This window comes from Zootoca vivipara, chromosome 12 (genome assembly GCF_963506605.1).
Source record: "Zootoca vivipara chromosome 12, rZooViv1.1, whole genome shotgun sequence".
Taxonomy (NCBI): domain Eukaryota; kingdom Metazoa; phylum Chordata; class Lepidosauria; order Squamata; family Lacertidae; genus Zootoca; species Zootoca vivipara.
The window spans coordinates 22,995,409-23,008,071 of record NC_083287.1 but is presented as its reverse complement, the minus strand read 5'-3'; the positions used below and the strand labels follow the sequence as shown (position 1 = coordinate 23,008,071).

At 38.8% G+C, this 12,663-nt stretch overlaps 1 protein-coding gene across 1 annotated transcript in view; it reads right to left on the bottom strand.

Annotated features, from left to right (window-relative positions):
• The window catches only part of SKAP2 (src kinase associated phosphoprotein 2), a 105,615-nt gene that overhangs the window by 43,088 nt on the left and 49,864 nt on the right, over positions 1-12,663 (bottom strand). Inside the window, exons 5-9 of the mRNA XM_035128877.2 lie at positions 7,926-8,003; positions 5,896-5,979; positions 2,746-2,870; positions 1,708-1,771; positions 1,097-1,225 (exon numbers count right to left, since the gene is read on the bottom strand). Coding sequence (XP_034984768.2) covers positions 1,097-1,225; positions 1,708-1,771; positions 2,746-2,870; positions 5,896-5,979; positions 7,926-8,003 — 480 coding nt within the window. The remainder of the gene's footprint in view (positions 1-1,096; positions 1,226-1,707; positions 1,772-2,745; positions 2,871-5,895; positions 5,980-7,925; positions 8,004-12,663) is intronic.

Genomic DNA, 12,663 nt, shown 5'->3' with positions numbered 1-12,663 from the left:
TTACCTTCTGATAACATTCTTTTATTCTAGAGCAGGCATGGCCAAACTTGGCCCTCTAGATGTTTTGAGACTGCAATTCTCATCATCCCTGACCACTGGTCCTGATAGCTAGGGATGATGGGAGCTGTCGTCCCAAAACATCTGGAGGGGCGAGTTTGGCCAAGCCTGTTCTAGAGATATACCCCACACTCCCCATTACATTTACAGTAATAAGTGCTGCCGTTCTCTGTATTCAAGATCTCTTTAAACTGCAGCAAGGAGGACACCTCATTTCCATGTATTTACATCCCTACAGGCCCTGTCCTGCCACTTTCTTTTTACTGGAGTGAAGTTCAGCACTAGATGCCAAAACGAAGGTTTTAATGAGATTTACATCTGGGTGTCAAGATGCAGAAAAACTTTTCCGTAACTGAAAAATCCAGAGAAGAAATCATGGCACGATCAGATTCATGCTGGATGCAATTGGGGGGGGGGGGAATGTCAAGCCAAACCCCACAAAGACCTTTGTTGACAGTTCCTCTCTACAACCCCAGAAATCAAACCCCCAAAACACCACACATCTTGTGCTATATGCAGGGATTATGAGATCATAGTATGAGGGAACAGCTGATAAAAAACAGAGAGTGTGAAGAAAAATGGTTAATGCAAGTGACACTGCGAATAAAGTGAGGAGGAATGAGTGACTGCGTTGGTGAGACAAAGCTGTAAGGCACGTCAATGTTTTAATTAAAAAATTATGTAGCAGAGATGATGCTAATGAGCCAATAATCTCAAGAGACCATTTCTACAATTCCTGTCTAGTTTCAATGCCCTTATTAGCCTGAAGTGAGTAGTTCTTTTTTTAAACCTAGTAAAAAACAACCCCACCACACTTCTTTAAATACCACAAGCGCCTGGCATTAATCATGGAAGACCATGTGGAACTGAGGCTGACACACTATGACTCACCTAAGACCAGACAGTTGAGCTTGGTTCAGGTCTGCCATAGCCAAGAACTCATCTGCTAGAATCAATTCTTTCCACCAACCCCTTCTGTCCCTCCAGAGCTGTACACGGCATCTCCACTACGCAACCCAGGCTCTCCCCACCCCAATACCTGGAAGTTCTTCGTAAATATCATCATCAATTGGCTCTGTGCTTGCTTGTTGAGAAGGAACAACACTTTCATCAATGTCATCATATTCTTCTTCTTCCTCCTCCTCAAGAATATCTTCAGATCCCATGTCTGTTCAGAAGAATGCAAGAGCTGCTCAACAGGTATCCACCCAGTGAACACAGCCACAAGGAATGCGAAAGAAAGCAAAATAATTCTGACACTTCCCAAGGAAATTCAATGCCCCAGTTCTAGCTTATTAAGAGACGCCTCTGAATTACAGATGTGACTGTTTTTATTTAGCTAGCACCAGCTGAATAAAAACAGGCACATCTGTATTTCAGTGGAATTTAACTCAGTAGCATGTCCTCAGCTTATTACTGTGTATATTTCTTTGGAAGCAAGTCCAACCGAGTATAGAGGAACTTATACCCAAGTGCGCAAGGGATTCCTTATTCACACTCACACAGAAAGCTGAAAACAGGAAACGTGTGACACAAAAATGGCCACAATGAAATTCCAAGATCAATAAACAGACAATCTATTAGAAAGCAATAACGATTGGAATTCCAACATGCACTGTAAACAAAGACTCTTTTCAACAACTGGCTTACCTCGTATTGCGTGTCTCAACGTCCGCACCCATTCCACAGCTTCCTTGGAAGTAGCAGCTGTAAACTGTTCAAAAAGTTGATTTTACTAGTAGTAGTCATGAGCATAAAACCACAGCCAGCACGGTATCAGTAATGAAAAGAAAGTAACATTCTTGTCACTTCTTCAAGGCACCATTAGCAATTCTTTACATGTCTTCTGGTACTTTTCTTGCAAGGATGCTTCTTATAATGTACAGTTAATTTTGACAAATTTACGTAATTGAAGCAGAGGATGATGGATTTGGAACTCTGATCAGCAGCTGGCAGCTGTGCAGAAAAAAAAGCTGCTTCTCTTCATCAATGTCAAAAGCAGGACTGATGAACAAAATTCGCCCTTGACAATTAGAAGACACCCATGAATTTCTTTAGACTGCTGGGTACAGTTTTCTTAAAAATGTTCTTGTCAGATTCCAACACAGTACCTGACAACTTAATTAACTGGCTTTCAACTGCAATCTCAGATATTTAAAACTTATTAAACTTACATTCCACACTGATGCCTAGCTGATAGATCTTGAATCACATAGCTGATATGTGCCTTTAACTTAGATTTCCTTCCCCGTCCTCTAAGCAATACAAGATATGTTTAACAATTGGAGTGTATATATATATATATATATATATATATATATATATATATATATATATACATACACACACACACACACACACACACACACACACACACACACACACACATATACATTATTATTCATCCAAGAGCAGACCTATTAGATAATAGATATTTAAATATAAGCTGTGAAATGGAACAGCAGATAAAAATGGTATATTGGTTGTTCTTATCCAAAAAGATAGTATAATGTTTAATCTATTCACACACATACACATATATATGAATGAATGTACAAGGTAAGCAAATCAAGAGTTACTTCTTCTTGAACATGTCAGGAGTTGTTTTATTGAAACGTTAATGTCTTCATAACTGGAACAGTAACAGTTTTTATCAATTTAATTTCAAGATGACATAAGAAGTCCAACCTGATAAATGCGTTTATCAGGAGCAGCGATTTCAAAACAGCAATCTTTCTTTCCATCCTTCCGAAGGGTATTATTCATTCTGACGGTGTAGCCATCTATAGCAAATTCACCTTTCTGTTGTTTGTCTGTCGTAGATAAAAAGCAAAGATAGAACTTCATTTGCAACGCTGAACGTGAATGGCACGACAGGTTATCATTTATTCAGATTTTGCTTTCCATTTCATGAATATTCGAGAGAATAGGTTAGACGTTATTAGCCGAATGGTTTAAGTGATGCTATGAGTGATTTAAAAAAAAGAAAAACCTCTCCTTTAAAGGTACAAACAAAGCACATTTTTATGAAAGCTGCCTACAGAATCCCCCAGGATGATACTTACAGATGGTCACATTTAGTGAGAAGTACATGCAATGATTTCTTTACCTAGGGAGAACCAAGAACTGGAACATGGAACTTGCAAGACAAGTGCATCATAAATCAGTGTCTCTTTCTGGTTCAGTAGCCACTGGGAAAATCTGTCCAGTGAACAACTTACTGATCTCCTTGGTACATCTGCCCCACTATTGCATCTCAAAAAAGAAGAAGTAAACTTCAGAGGCTGTTAGCGACTGTAAAAGGGGGTTCTTAACCTACTGACCAATGTGAAGGCGCCTACAAAATGCTCAGCTTATTCTAACTTCTGCTGAGACAACCCAAAAGCCAAGTAGCAGCATACACAACCATTTCAAGATAAAAGTACCCTCAGGACAAACGGGGGAAAACCACGAAACCAGCAGGTGCCTCTTCATAGCTCCAGTCTTCAGACACTGAGATATATCAATTTATCGTGATGTTTAGCTGTTGATATATTGGGATGTTGAAAACCTGGTATTGCCCAGCCCGTCTGCCACCTTTCAAACCCTGGAAGCCTCTTCCTTTCAAGAAATTCAAGAGACTCCTTGAACTATTCCTTAACTATTAGCCCCGTTGACCAAACATCTACTGTACTAGTCAATCTGGACCATTAACAACAAAATGTATGGCCAGCCAGCAGCTATAACAATAATTACTTGTAAACGACAGAATTAAATGGTGCTGCTAACATTCTTGCAATGGCCTTTGAAAACAAATTTTGCAGTCATACTGCCTTCCTAATAAGACATACAGTGGAATCCTAGTAAAGATTCATCTTCAAGCTGCAAGTAGTTCCAATTCAGCCGAGAATCATTAGAAATTCAAAAAGCAGTTAACCATTTTCTGTAATAAAAAGTTCAGTAGATCTGGGTTCTTTTCTACCTCAAGGGAAGCTCTGATGCTATAATTATGAATCAAATTTATTTTTCTGCCTCTGAATGCAGCCCTAAATATTTTTTAACAGGCAGTACTGTAAGGCCATTCCCCAAAACTCCTGCTGCAGACAGACGGGAAATGGACCTGTGCTAAAACTAGGGAAAGTCTTTCGCTTTTCAGGGTAGCATCAGTCACTAGTTTGAGCCTTCTTTACTGTTTTTATTTAGTCTTACATGGACTCTGCTTGTGTCACAAGGCAACCTCAATGAGGAGGACAGATCTACAGGTCATCCCTAAATAACATGAGTTCTCTACCATGTATGATTGTTTAAAAAACAGATTTCTTTATCTTCACAATCTAAACTGTCTGCTCAGACAGTGCTTCTACAATCAGTGCTACTGCAGTTGTTAAAAAACATCCTTGAGCTAAAGGATGTTTGCCAAGTGCCAGATTTGGTATTTCCTGAATGAGGCTTCTGCACAAGAGACACAAAGAATGTTAGTATAGCAAACATCTCAGAAAAGAAACAGCTGGCCTTTAATATTAATTAATTTGATGTTTGCACTGCACACACACAGATACGCACGCACACATTTCTGGAGATGTCCCCTTTCTAAATCTATGTCTAAATACACAACAGAACTCCTAGAAGACAACACTCCTTTCCCACGTAAGTTTAGTTTCTGTGTAAATCAGTCCACTGTGGGTATATAACTAGAGTACGCCCATCTCAAACTTTTCTAGTAATCTAGAAGCAGAATGTATTGGTGTGCATACTAATATCAGCTTTCGGGGTGGCCTTAACAATTTTGTAGCACACCTCATGTTATATCTATGAAGAATCTCTCTCCCTCAAACTTTTGTACAGCAACTAGTGTGTCATGGTGCACAAGTAACTTCTTGGGTTGTTTTCAAGCAACAACCATTTGGAGGCACACTCCACAATAATTTCAACAACATGTGTACCAAATATGCTCAAAACAGTGGGGTGGCAGTTCCTGGGCACTCTGGCCATTTTGCACATGTGAAAACCACAGAGAAAAAGCCACCAAGAAAATGCTGGCAACAGGCTAGTGTCTCCTGGCTGCCATTATTAGTTATTAAGGAAGGAAATTGTGATATGCAGGAGGAATTGCAGGAGACTGAAGTATTTAGAAGAGAGCCAGGGAGCACTAGATGGCACACTGGGCACTGCTCACCTTTGTGGAAGTTGCCAGCGTGCACATACAAACTCATAAATAAGAACTGCCTCCAGTTTTTTAGCTACTGCAACCAACCGTCTTTCATCCAACTTCTCTGAAATTCAGAAAACATCTGGCCCACACCCAATAGATCTTCTCTACCAAATTTCACAATTATAGAACAAACCACTTTTGGAAGGGTTTATATAATAAACAGTCATTTGTAATTTTAACATGGAATGAAATACATCCTAAGTCTAGTGGTGTTCCCACAATGTAAACTGTTCTGCCTTACAAATTCAAGATTGCCATTAATTCCATCTGGAACTAAATTGAGACAAGAAGATGGTAAACAGGTATAAAACTTCAAAACCACTTACGAGGGGAGGAGAGAAGAAGAAACAACAAGGGAAACTAAGTGAGAATAATGTTAAGGCATCTTGAAAACTGATCAAAGTTTGGGGGGGGGAGGGGGGAGGACCTATCTGAAATTCCAAAGGAAACAACAGAAGAGATAAGACAACATATAACAGATACAGTACATTCACACCATCTGGAAACACAGGGACCATTATACAAAGGCCATGAATGTTGCACGTAAATCCGGAATGCCTCAAAACAACAGGGCGACCCTAGAGGTCTGCAAACAGTCAACCGCATTGCACTGGGCTCTAAGATAAACCACAAATTTTTTACAATACCTTTGTCACTTCCATAATAGTAGAAGACTGTTCGAGTCAGAGCGCACCACCGCTTTTGCCACTCAAAGCCAAGAAAGCTGTGGTCTGCAATTAACACAATCTATATTAGATGGGCATTCTACACAAAATTCAATGACACACTTCATATTTGTTTCCATTATGTATTTCCTTTTTTAAGGATGGAACTGACTTCTCAATTAAAAAGCAGAAATGCAATGTTGGAACAAAATTTTAAAAGCACTGCAAATAAACAGTAATATAGGCTTTATTATTTCTACTGTATTTTTTGTAAGTCAAAATAAGGGTATACAGTGGTACCTCTACTTACGAATTTAATGCGTTCCGAACGCACATTCGTAAGTCGAAAAAAATTGTAAGTCGAATCCCATAGGAATGCACTGGGAGAAAAAAAATCGTAACCCTATCTAAAACCCTATCTAAAAATTCGTAAGTAGAAAAAATCCTATCTAAACCGCATCCAAGATGGCGGACGGAGCTCCATTCGTAAGTAGAAACATTCGTAAGTAGAGTTATTCGTAAGTAGAGGTACCACTGTATAGGCAAATATATGTGCTAGTATGATTTCGTGAGTGTGTGTGTGTGTGTGTGAAAGAGAGAGAGAGGGAGATAGATTTTCCTAGGACTTTCCCCCTTTCCTTGAAGTAGCAGTAGGTGGTTGAAGAATGGCAAAACTTTAGACAAGGAAAGACTAACTATTTTTCAACTTCCAGCATAGTGAGTTAACAGTTCCAAGTACATCCTACCAAACTTTACTTGATCTTTAAACACTGGTCCAGCTCAGTCTTGCTTTACAGCAATCTCGTATGATGGAGGAACTACAATGCATCCCCTTCAGAAGTCTAAAGTTTGAAGAGGCGAGTTATGCAAACTTGTGCATATTCATATCATTTCCAACTTAAATTTTGCTTCTGCAGCTTGTAAGGTCTTAAAATCCATAAAGGGGGGGGGGACTCTTTTCTTAAAAGAATTGCATCCAGCAGTTCAATCTACAGAATTATGCTTGATCCTCTCTCTCTCTCTCTCTCTCTCTCTCTCTCTCTCTCTCTCTCTCTCTCTCTCTCTCTTTTTAGAACATTTTGATGAAATTTTCTTTCATTGTACTACAGGCGGTAAACCTTATATCTTCCTACCAAAGTTTCTCCCATTGCTCTAAATATTATGTTTGATCCTCTCTGCACTTCAAGGTGTTTAGCAATACCTGCTGAATTTGGGAGTTAGTCTAGCTACAACAGGGAATGTCATTCTTACAATATATAATTGTGTTTCTTCAAATTAATGGGTTCTGTCTTATATGATATCATTCCCTTTAATTGTTGTCTAGAATAGATCACATGCTGTTTCAGACACAGATTTATAAAAACATTTAAAGATGTGCCCAGCAAAAAGCAGGGGTGCCAACTTGAATAAAATATTGAGGGGACCCAGGTAGGCCCCGCCCTGCATAACTGACACGGCACACACACACACACACACACACACACACACACACACACACACCATTTGAATGGCAATGCCCATCCTTAGCCCCTAGGAGTTGGCTCCTATAGGGAAGAGCATAGTAATCTCTTAGGACTGGCTAAAATTCTCACTGTGACCTGGCATCCCGCCCCTGCCCTCACTGTTAGACTTCACAGCCCATGCTGGTTCTTGAAAGTCATGAGCTGTGGGGAAAGGGAGAAGGAAAGCGAGGTTTTTAAACATTGTAACAGGACTGCGATGATCCAAAACAGCACGTTCAGTTCCATGTTGACTGCAGTGCCTCACGTCTTCATGCTGTTCATCAAATTCCACCCAGTGATGGATGCGTTTTTAAAGGTCTCTTTATAGCACTCTCAAACATAGCCACACATTTTTCAGGACTCTCCAAAGAAAGCCACTCATCTCATGGTTTTAGTCTTCTGAATACTTCTTGCTTTTCCACTAGCTAAGAGTTCTTCCCACCTGTGCTACCAGTTGCAAGGGGAAGCGGGAGAGAGAAGCTGCAATTTAATTTTTCCAAAGCTGCTTACCTTTCCTGCGCTTTTCCAGGTACCCAGATTTTAAAACACACTGAAGGTCTTGCGCTGCAACTGGAAGGAATTGATTCCCTGAAAAAAAAGAGGGGAACGGGGGGGGGGTAGTATTTTTAAAAAGCATTGGCAAATCATTATCAAACTGGGGGGAAAGATAACCACTAGTTATTAGTGAATGTTCAGTATATTTGTAGACATTGATCAGCCCCACTTTTTAGCCAAGATGGTGTGAAATTGTTGTATTCCATTCCCTCTTCCAGGCAGCCCTCCTTCGGTGGCTCGGGAGTAATTTCCTGTGTTTTAGGAGGAGAGACACCTGGTTAGGAGCACTTTCCTCAAGCAGCAGTGCAATTGTGGGAGACAGCATTCATAACACCAGTTCCAAAAATAGCCTAGAACAGTTACTAGTTACTACACAGATTGGTGAAGTAAAGACTGCATCTGAGCATGCCTGTCTTTTACTATAACCAAGGTCCACAAATATAAAATTAAGCACATCCCCACGTCTTATCAACAATTGGGGTGCATCCTATACTGATTTTTTTTCTTTCTTTTAGAGACAGCTGGAGTTTTTCTTGCTACAGAAAAAAATACGTAAGGCATCCTTTCATAGAGTGTTTTCACTCAGCATTATTTTAGGGGGAAATATTTTAAAAGGAATAAAAAAAATTAGCTTATGAATAGCACAAATTTAGGGAAGATTTAAGCAATCAATTAATTGACACCGATTTTTTCCCCCCACCATGACAGCTCTAAATAATAGTCCTTTGAAGATTTGTTACATCAGTAACGTTAATTACACCTTAAGATTTAAGATAACATACACTATGAATTATTCTTGACATCTTTTATTAGTACTTAAAATCATCTTTCCTATACCAGGCATTGATGGACACCTGCCACTTGTCAATTTATACCACTAGGGTGCTCCAGTAGTCAGCAGAATTGAGACAGAACTCTTGAAAACGCACATTTCCCCTCATTTTTTTTAAAAGCTTTACCATTTTACCATTGATTGCTTCTTTGCTACACTTCAGCAAATACTGCAAATAATTAAGCAGTAATTAATTTTCTCCCTTTAGTTCCCATATGCTCCTTTTTCTACATCGCAGTAGTTAACAGAGGCATTGCATGGATTTTAAAGGATCAGATGGAGTGCAACGGCAAAGCAGGCAATTACCCAACTGTCAGCAAATTACAATGATCACCAAGAGCTCTTGGCATCCAGATCCAGGTTGGTACTGGGCAACATGAATAATCATTTCCCAGCATGACACTCTAGGCAATCATGTCATTCACAACAGTCTGCATGCTTTCGGGTTATTGGAGAGAAATTTCATCATCAACATGGAAAAGACTGGGGAGTCTCTGGTTATGTCATCTGGCCAAGAGAGCAAGGACTTCTTTGCACAATCTGCTTAAATCAAACCTCATGGCTTCTTGTTTCCAAGGCATTGTAGCAGTGCTGCCATAATACATTACCTTTCATATCTTCTTTCCTTAACTCCCCCCCCCCCAAAAATGAAAAAGTGCAATATTTCCCCCCCTTCTGCTATGAGGGGCAAGTTTAATAACTTCCCACAGTTATGAACCATCAACACCTTTTTGCTTAATACAGTGGTACCTCGGTTTATGAACACAATTGGTTCCGGAAGTCTGTTCATAAACTGAAGCGAACTTTCCCATTGAAAGTAATGGAAAGTGGATTAATCCATTCCAGACGGGTCCGCGAAGTACTCAACCTGAAGCGTACTTAACCCGAAGCATGGGTGTAATTGGTTCCGGAAGTCTGTTCATAAACTGTAGCGTTCATAAACTGAAGCGAACTTTCCCATTGAAAGTAATGGAAAGTGATTTAGGTATCAGGGTGATATAAGCTTCTTTCCAGGAGTCCGGTGTCCTCCCTCCCCTCAGTATTTCATTACATAAATCAGTCAAAGGTTGTATCAGCCATTCTTTTAATGTCTTATAGTATTTGGATGATAGTCCATCCGGACCTGGTGCTTTGTCCAATTGCATTTGATTTATCGAACTTTCCACCTCTTGGGTCGAAATCTGTTGGTTGAGCAGGTTAATTTTATCTTCAGAAATTTTCTGCAATCCATTTTTGTCCAAAAACTGTTCTGATACCTAAACCAGAAACGGACAGAACACAGTTGAAGAATTATCGACCCATCTCCCTACTTAATGTGGATTACAAAATTTTTGCAAATGTACTAGCTTCTAGAATGAAGAAGGTCTTGGTTGAACAAGTACATGCTGATCAAGCCGGGTTCTTGCCCGGCAGACATATGAAGGATAATATCAGAAATATTATTGATATATTGGAGCTATTACAGGAGAAGATCAATACTAAGGCGATGTTGATCTTCATTGATGCAGAGAAGGCATTTGATAATATTTCTTGGAATTTTATGAAGAAGAATCTGGAAAGGATGGGGGTGGGACGAGGATATATGAATGCTATAAATGCAATTTATAGTGATCAAAAGGCAAAGATTATTGTAAACAATGTGGTATCAGAAGAAATTAGAATCGAAAAAGGAACCAGACAAGGGTGCCCTCTCTCCCCCCTTTTATTTATATCGGCCCTGGAGGTGCTTTTATCAATGATAAGAAAGGAGGATGAGATTAAGGGGGTGAGAGTGGGGAAAAAACAATATAAGCTAAAAGCCTTTGTGGATGACCTAGTTTTGACTTTGCAAGATCCAGAAGTTAGTGCAATTAATGCACTAAATATGATTCAGGAATATGGGAGCGTGGCAGGTTTTAAACTAAATAAGAGTAAAACCAAAGTATTGGATAAGAACCTAACAGCAGAGGAGAAAAAGTGGTTGGAGGAGGCCACTGGTTTGCCATTTGCTAAGAGGGTGAAGTACTTAGGGGTGAATTTGACTTCGAAGAATTTAAATTTGTTTAAAGATAATTATGTAAAGGTTTGGAATGAAATTAAGAGAGACATGGATAGATGGTCTGATTTAAAATTGTCCTTATCAGGCCGAATTTCTGTGGTAAAAATGAATATATTGCCAAAAATGCTATTTTTGTTCCAGTCATTGCCAATTATAGATAAGTCGGAATGTTTCAAAGAATGGCAGAAGGCACTTTCAAAGTTCATATGGCAAGGGAAAAAGCCTAGAATTAAATATAAGTTGTTGACAGAGAGTAAGGATAGAGGAGGCTTTTCCATGCCAGATCTTAGAATCTACTATGAAGCAGCTGCCTTCTGCTGGTTGAAGGAATGGTGTTTGTTAGAAAATGCAGACATATTAGACCTGGAAGGGTTCAACAATGTGTATGGATGGCATGCGTACTTATGGTATGCTAAGGTTAAGAGTCACAAAGGCTTTAAGAACCATGTAATTAGAAAATCGCTGTTGAATGTTTGGAACAAATATAAAGACCTATTAGAGAGGAAAACACCTCTTTGGATTTCACCGTTGGAAGCGAAAGCGCGAAAGAGGATAAATTTGGAGACCAAATGGCCTAAATATAGAGAAATTCTGGTGGAGGAAGGAGACCAGTTAAGGTTAAAGACATATGAACAGTTAAAAGGTAATATTGATGACTGGCTCCAATACCACCAGATAAATGAAATGTTCAAAATAGATAAGAAGATTGGTTTTGGACTAGAGAAATCTAAGCTAGAGACAGAAATGTTAGATCCAAAGACAAAGAATCTTTCCAGAATGTATGATTTATTGCTACAGTGGCATTTGAAAGATGAACAGACAAAAAAAGTGATGATAGATTGGGCGAAGGATGTGGGACATAATATTATGATGGAAGACTGGGAAAGATTGTGGGGGGAAAATATGAAATTTACCGCTTGCACTGTGTTAAGAGAGAATATGATGAAAATGATGTATAGATGGTATTTAACGCCAGTGAAACTTGCTAAGATTTACCACAAACAGGATAATAAGTGTTGGAAATGCCAAAAAGCGGAAGGAACATTCTATCACATGTGGTGGACCTGCCCACTAGTTAAGGATTTCTGGGAAAAGATTTATAATGAGTTGAAGAGAGTGTTCAGGAACACATTTATTAAAAAACCAGAATCCTTTCTACTGGGCATGGTAGGAAAAGAAATACCTTTAAAGGATGTGAATTTGTTTTTGTATGCCACAACAGCTGCTAGAATATTAATAGCAATGTACTGGAAAACACCAAAAATACCTACAGTGGAAGAATGGCAAATGAAGATGATAGACTATATGGAGCTTGCTGATCTGACCGGAAGACTACGCAACCGGGGAGAAGAGAAGATGGAGGAAGAATGGAAGAAATTTCGAATCTACTATGAAAAATATTGTAAAATTGATATTTGAAGAGTAATTTAAGCAATTATGGATGCTGCAGGTTAATGACTTAGAAATTTTTGCTTGGGAAATTTAGAGTGATAAACGGACTTTGATAGTAAAATACAAGGGAAATTGAAAAATGTATATAGGGAAAGAAAATAGGATTAGAACCTGCGAGGTTTGATATACAATGAACCGATAGAGGGGGACCTCGAGGAGGTCCATTATAGATAAGATAGAAAATTTGAAATATGATTAGTGTGTTTTTCTTTTTTCTTTTTTTGTTTTCTTTTCTCTTTTTGTATCTTTTTTGATGTTGTTGATGTTGTTGTGATTCTTTTTTTTTGTATTTTTCTGTATTTAAATTTTGAAAATTTTAATAAAAATGAATTTAAAAAAAAAAGAAAGTAATGGAAAGTGAATTAATCTGT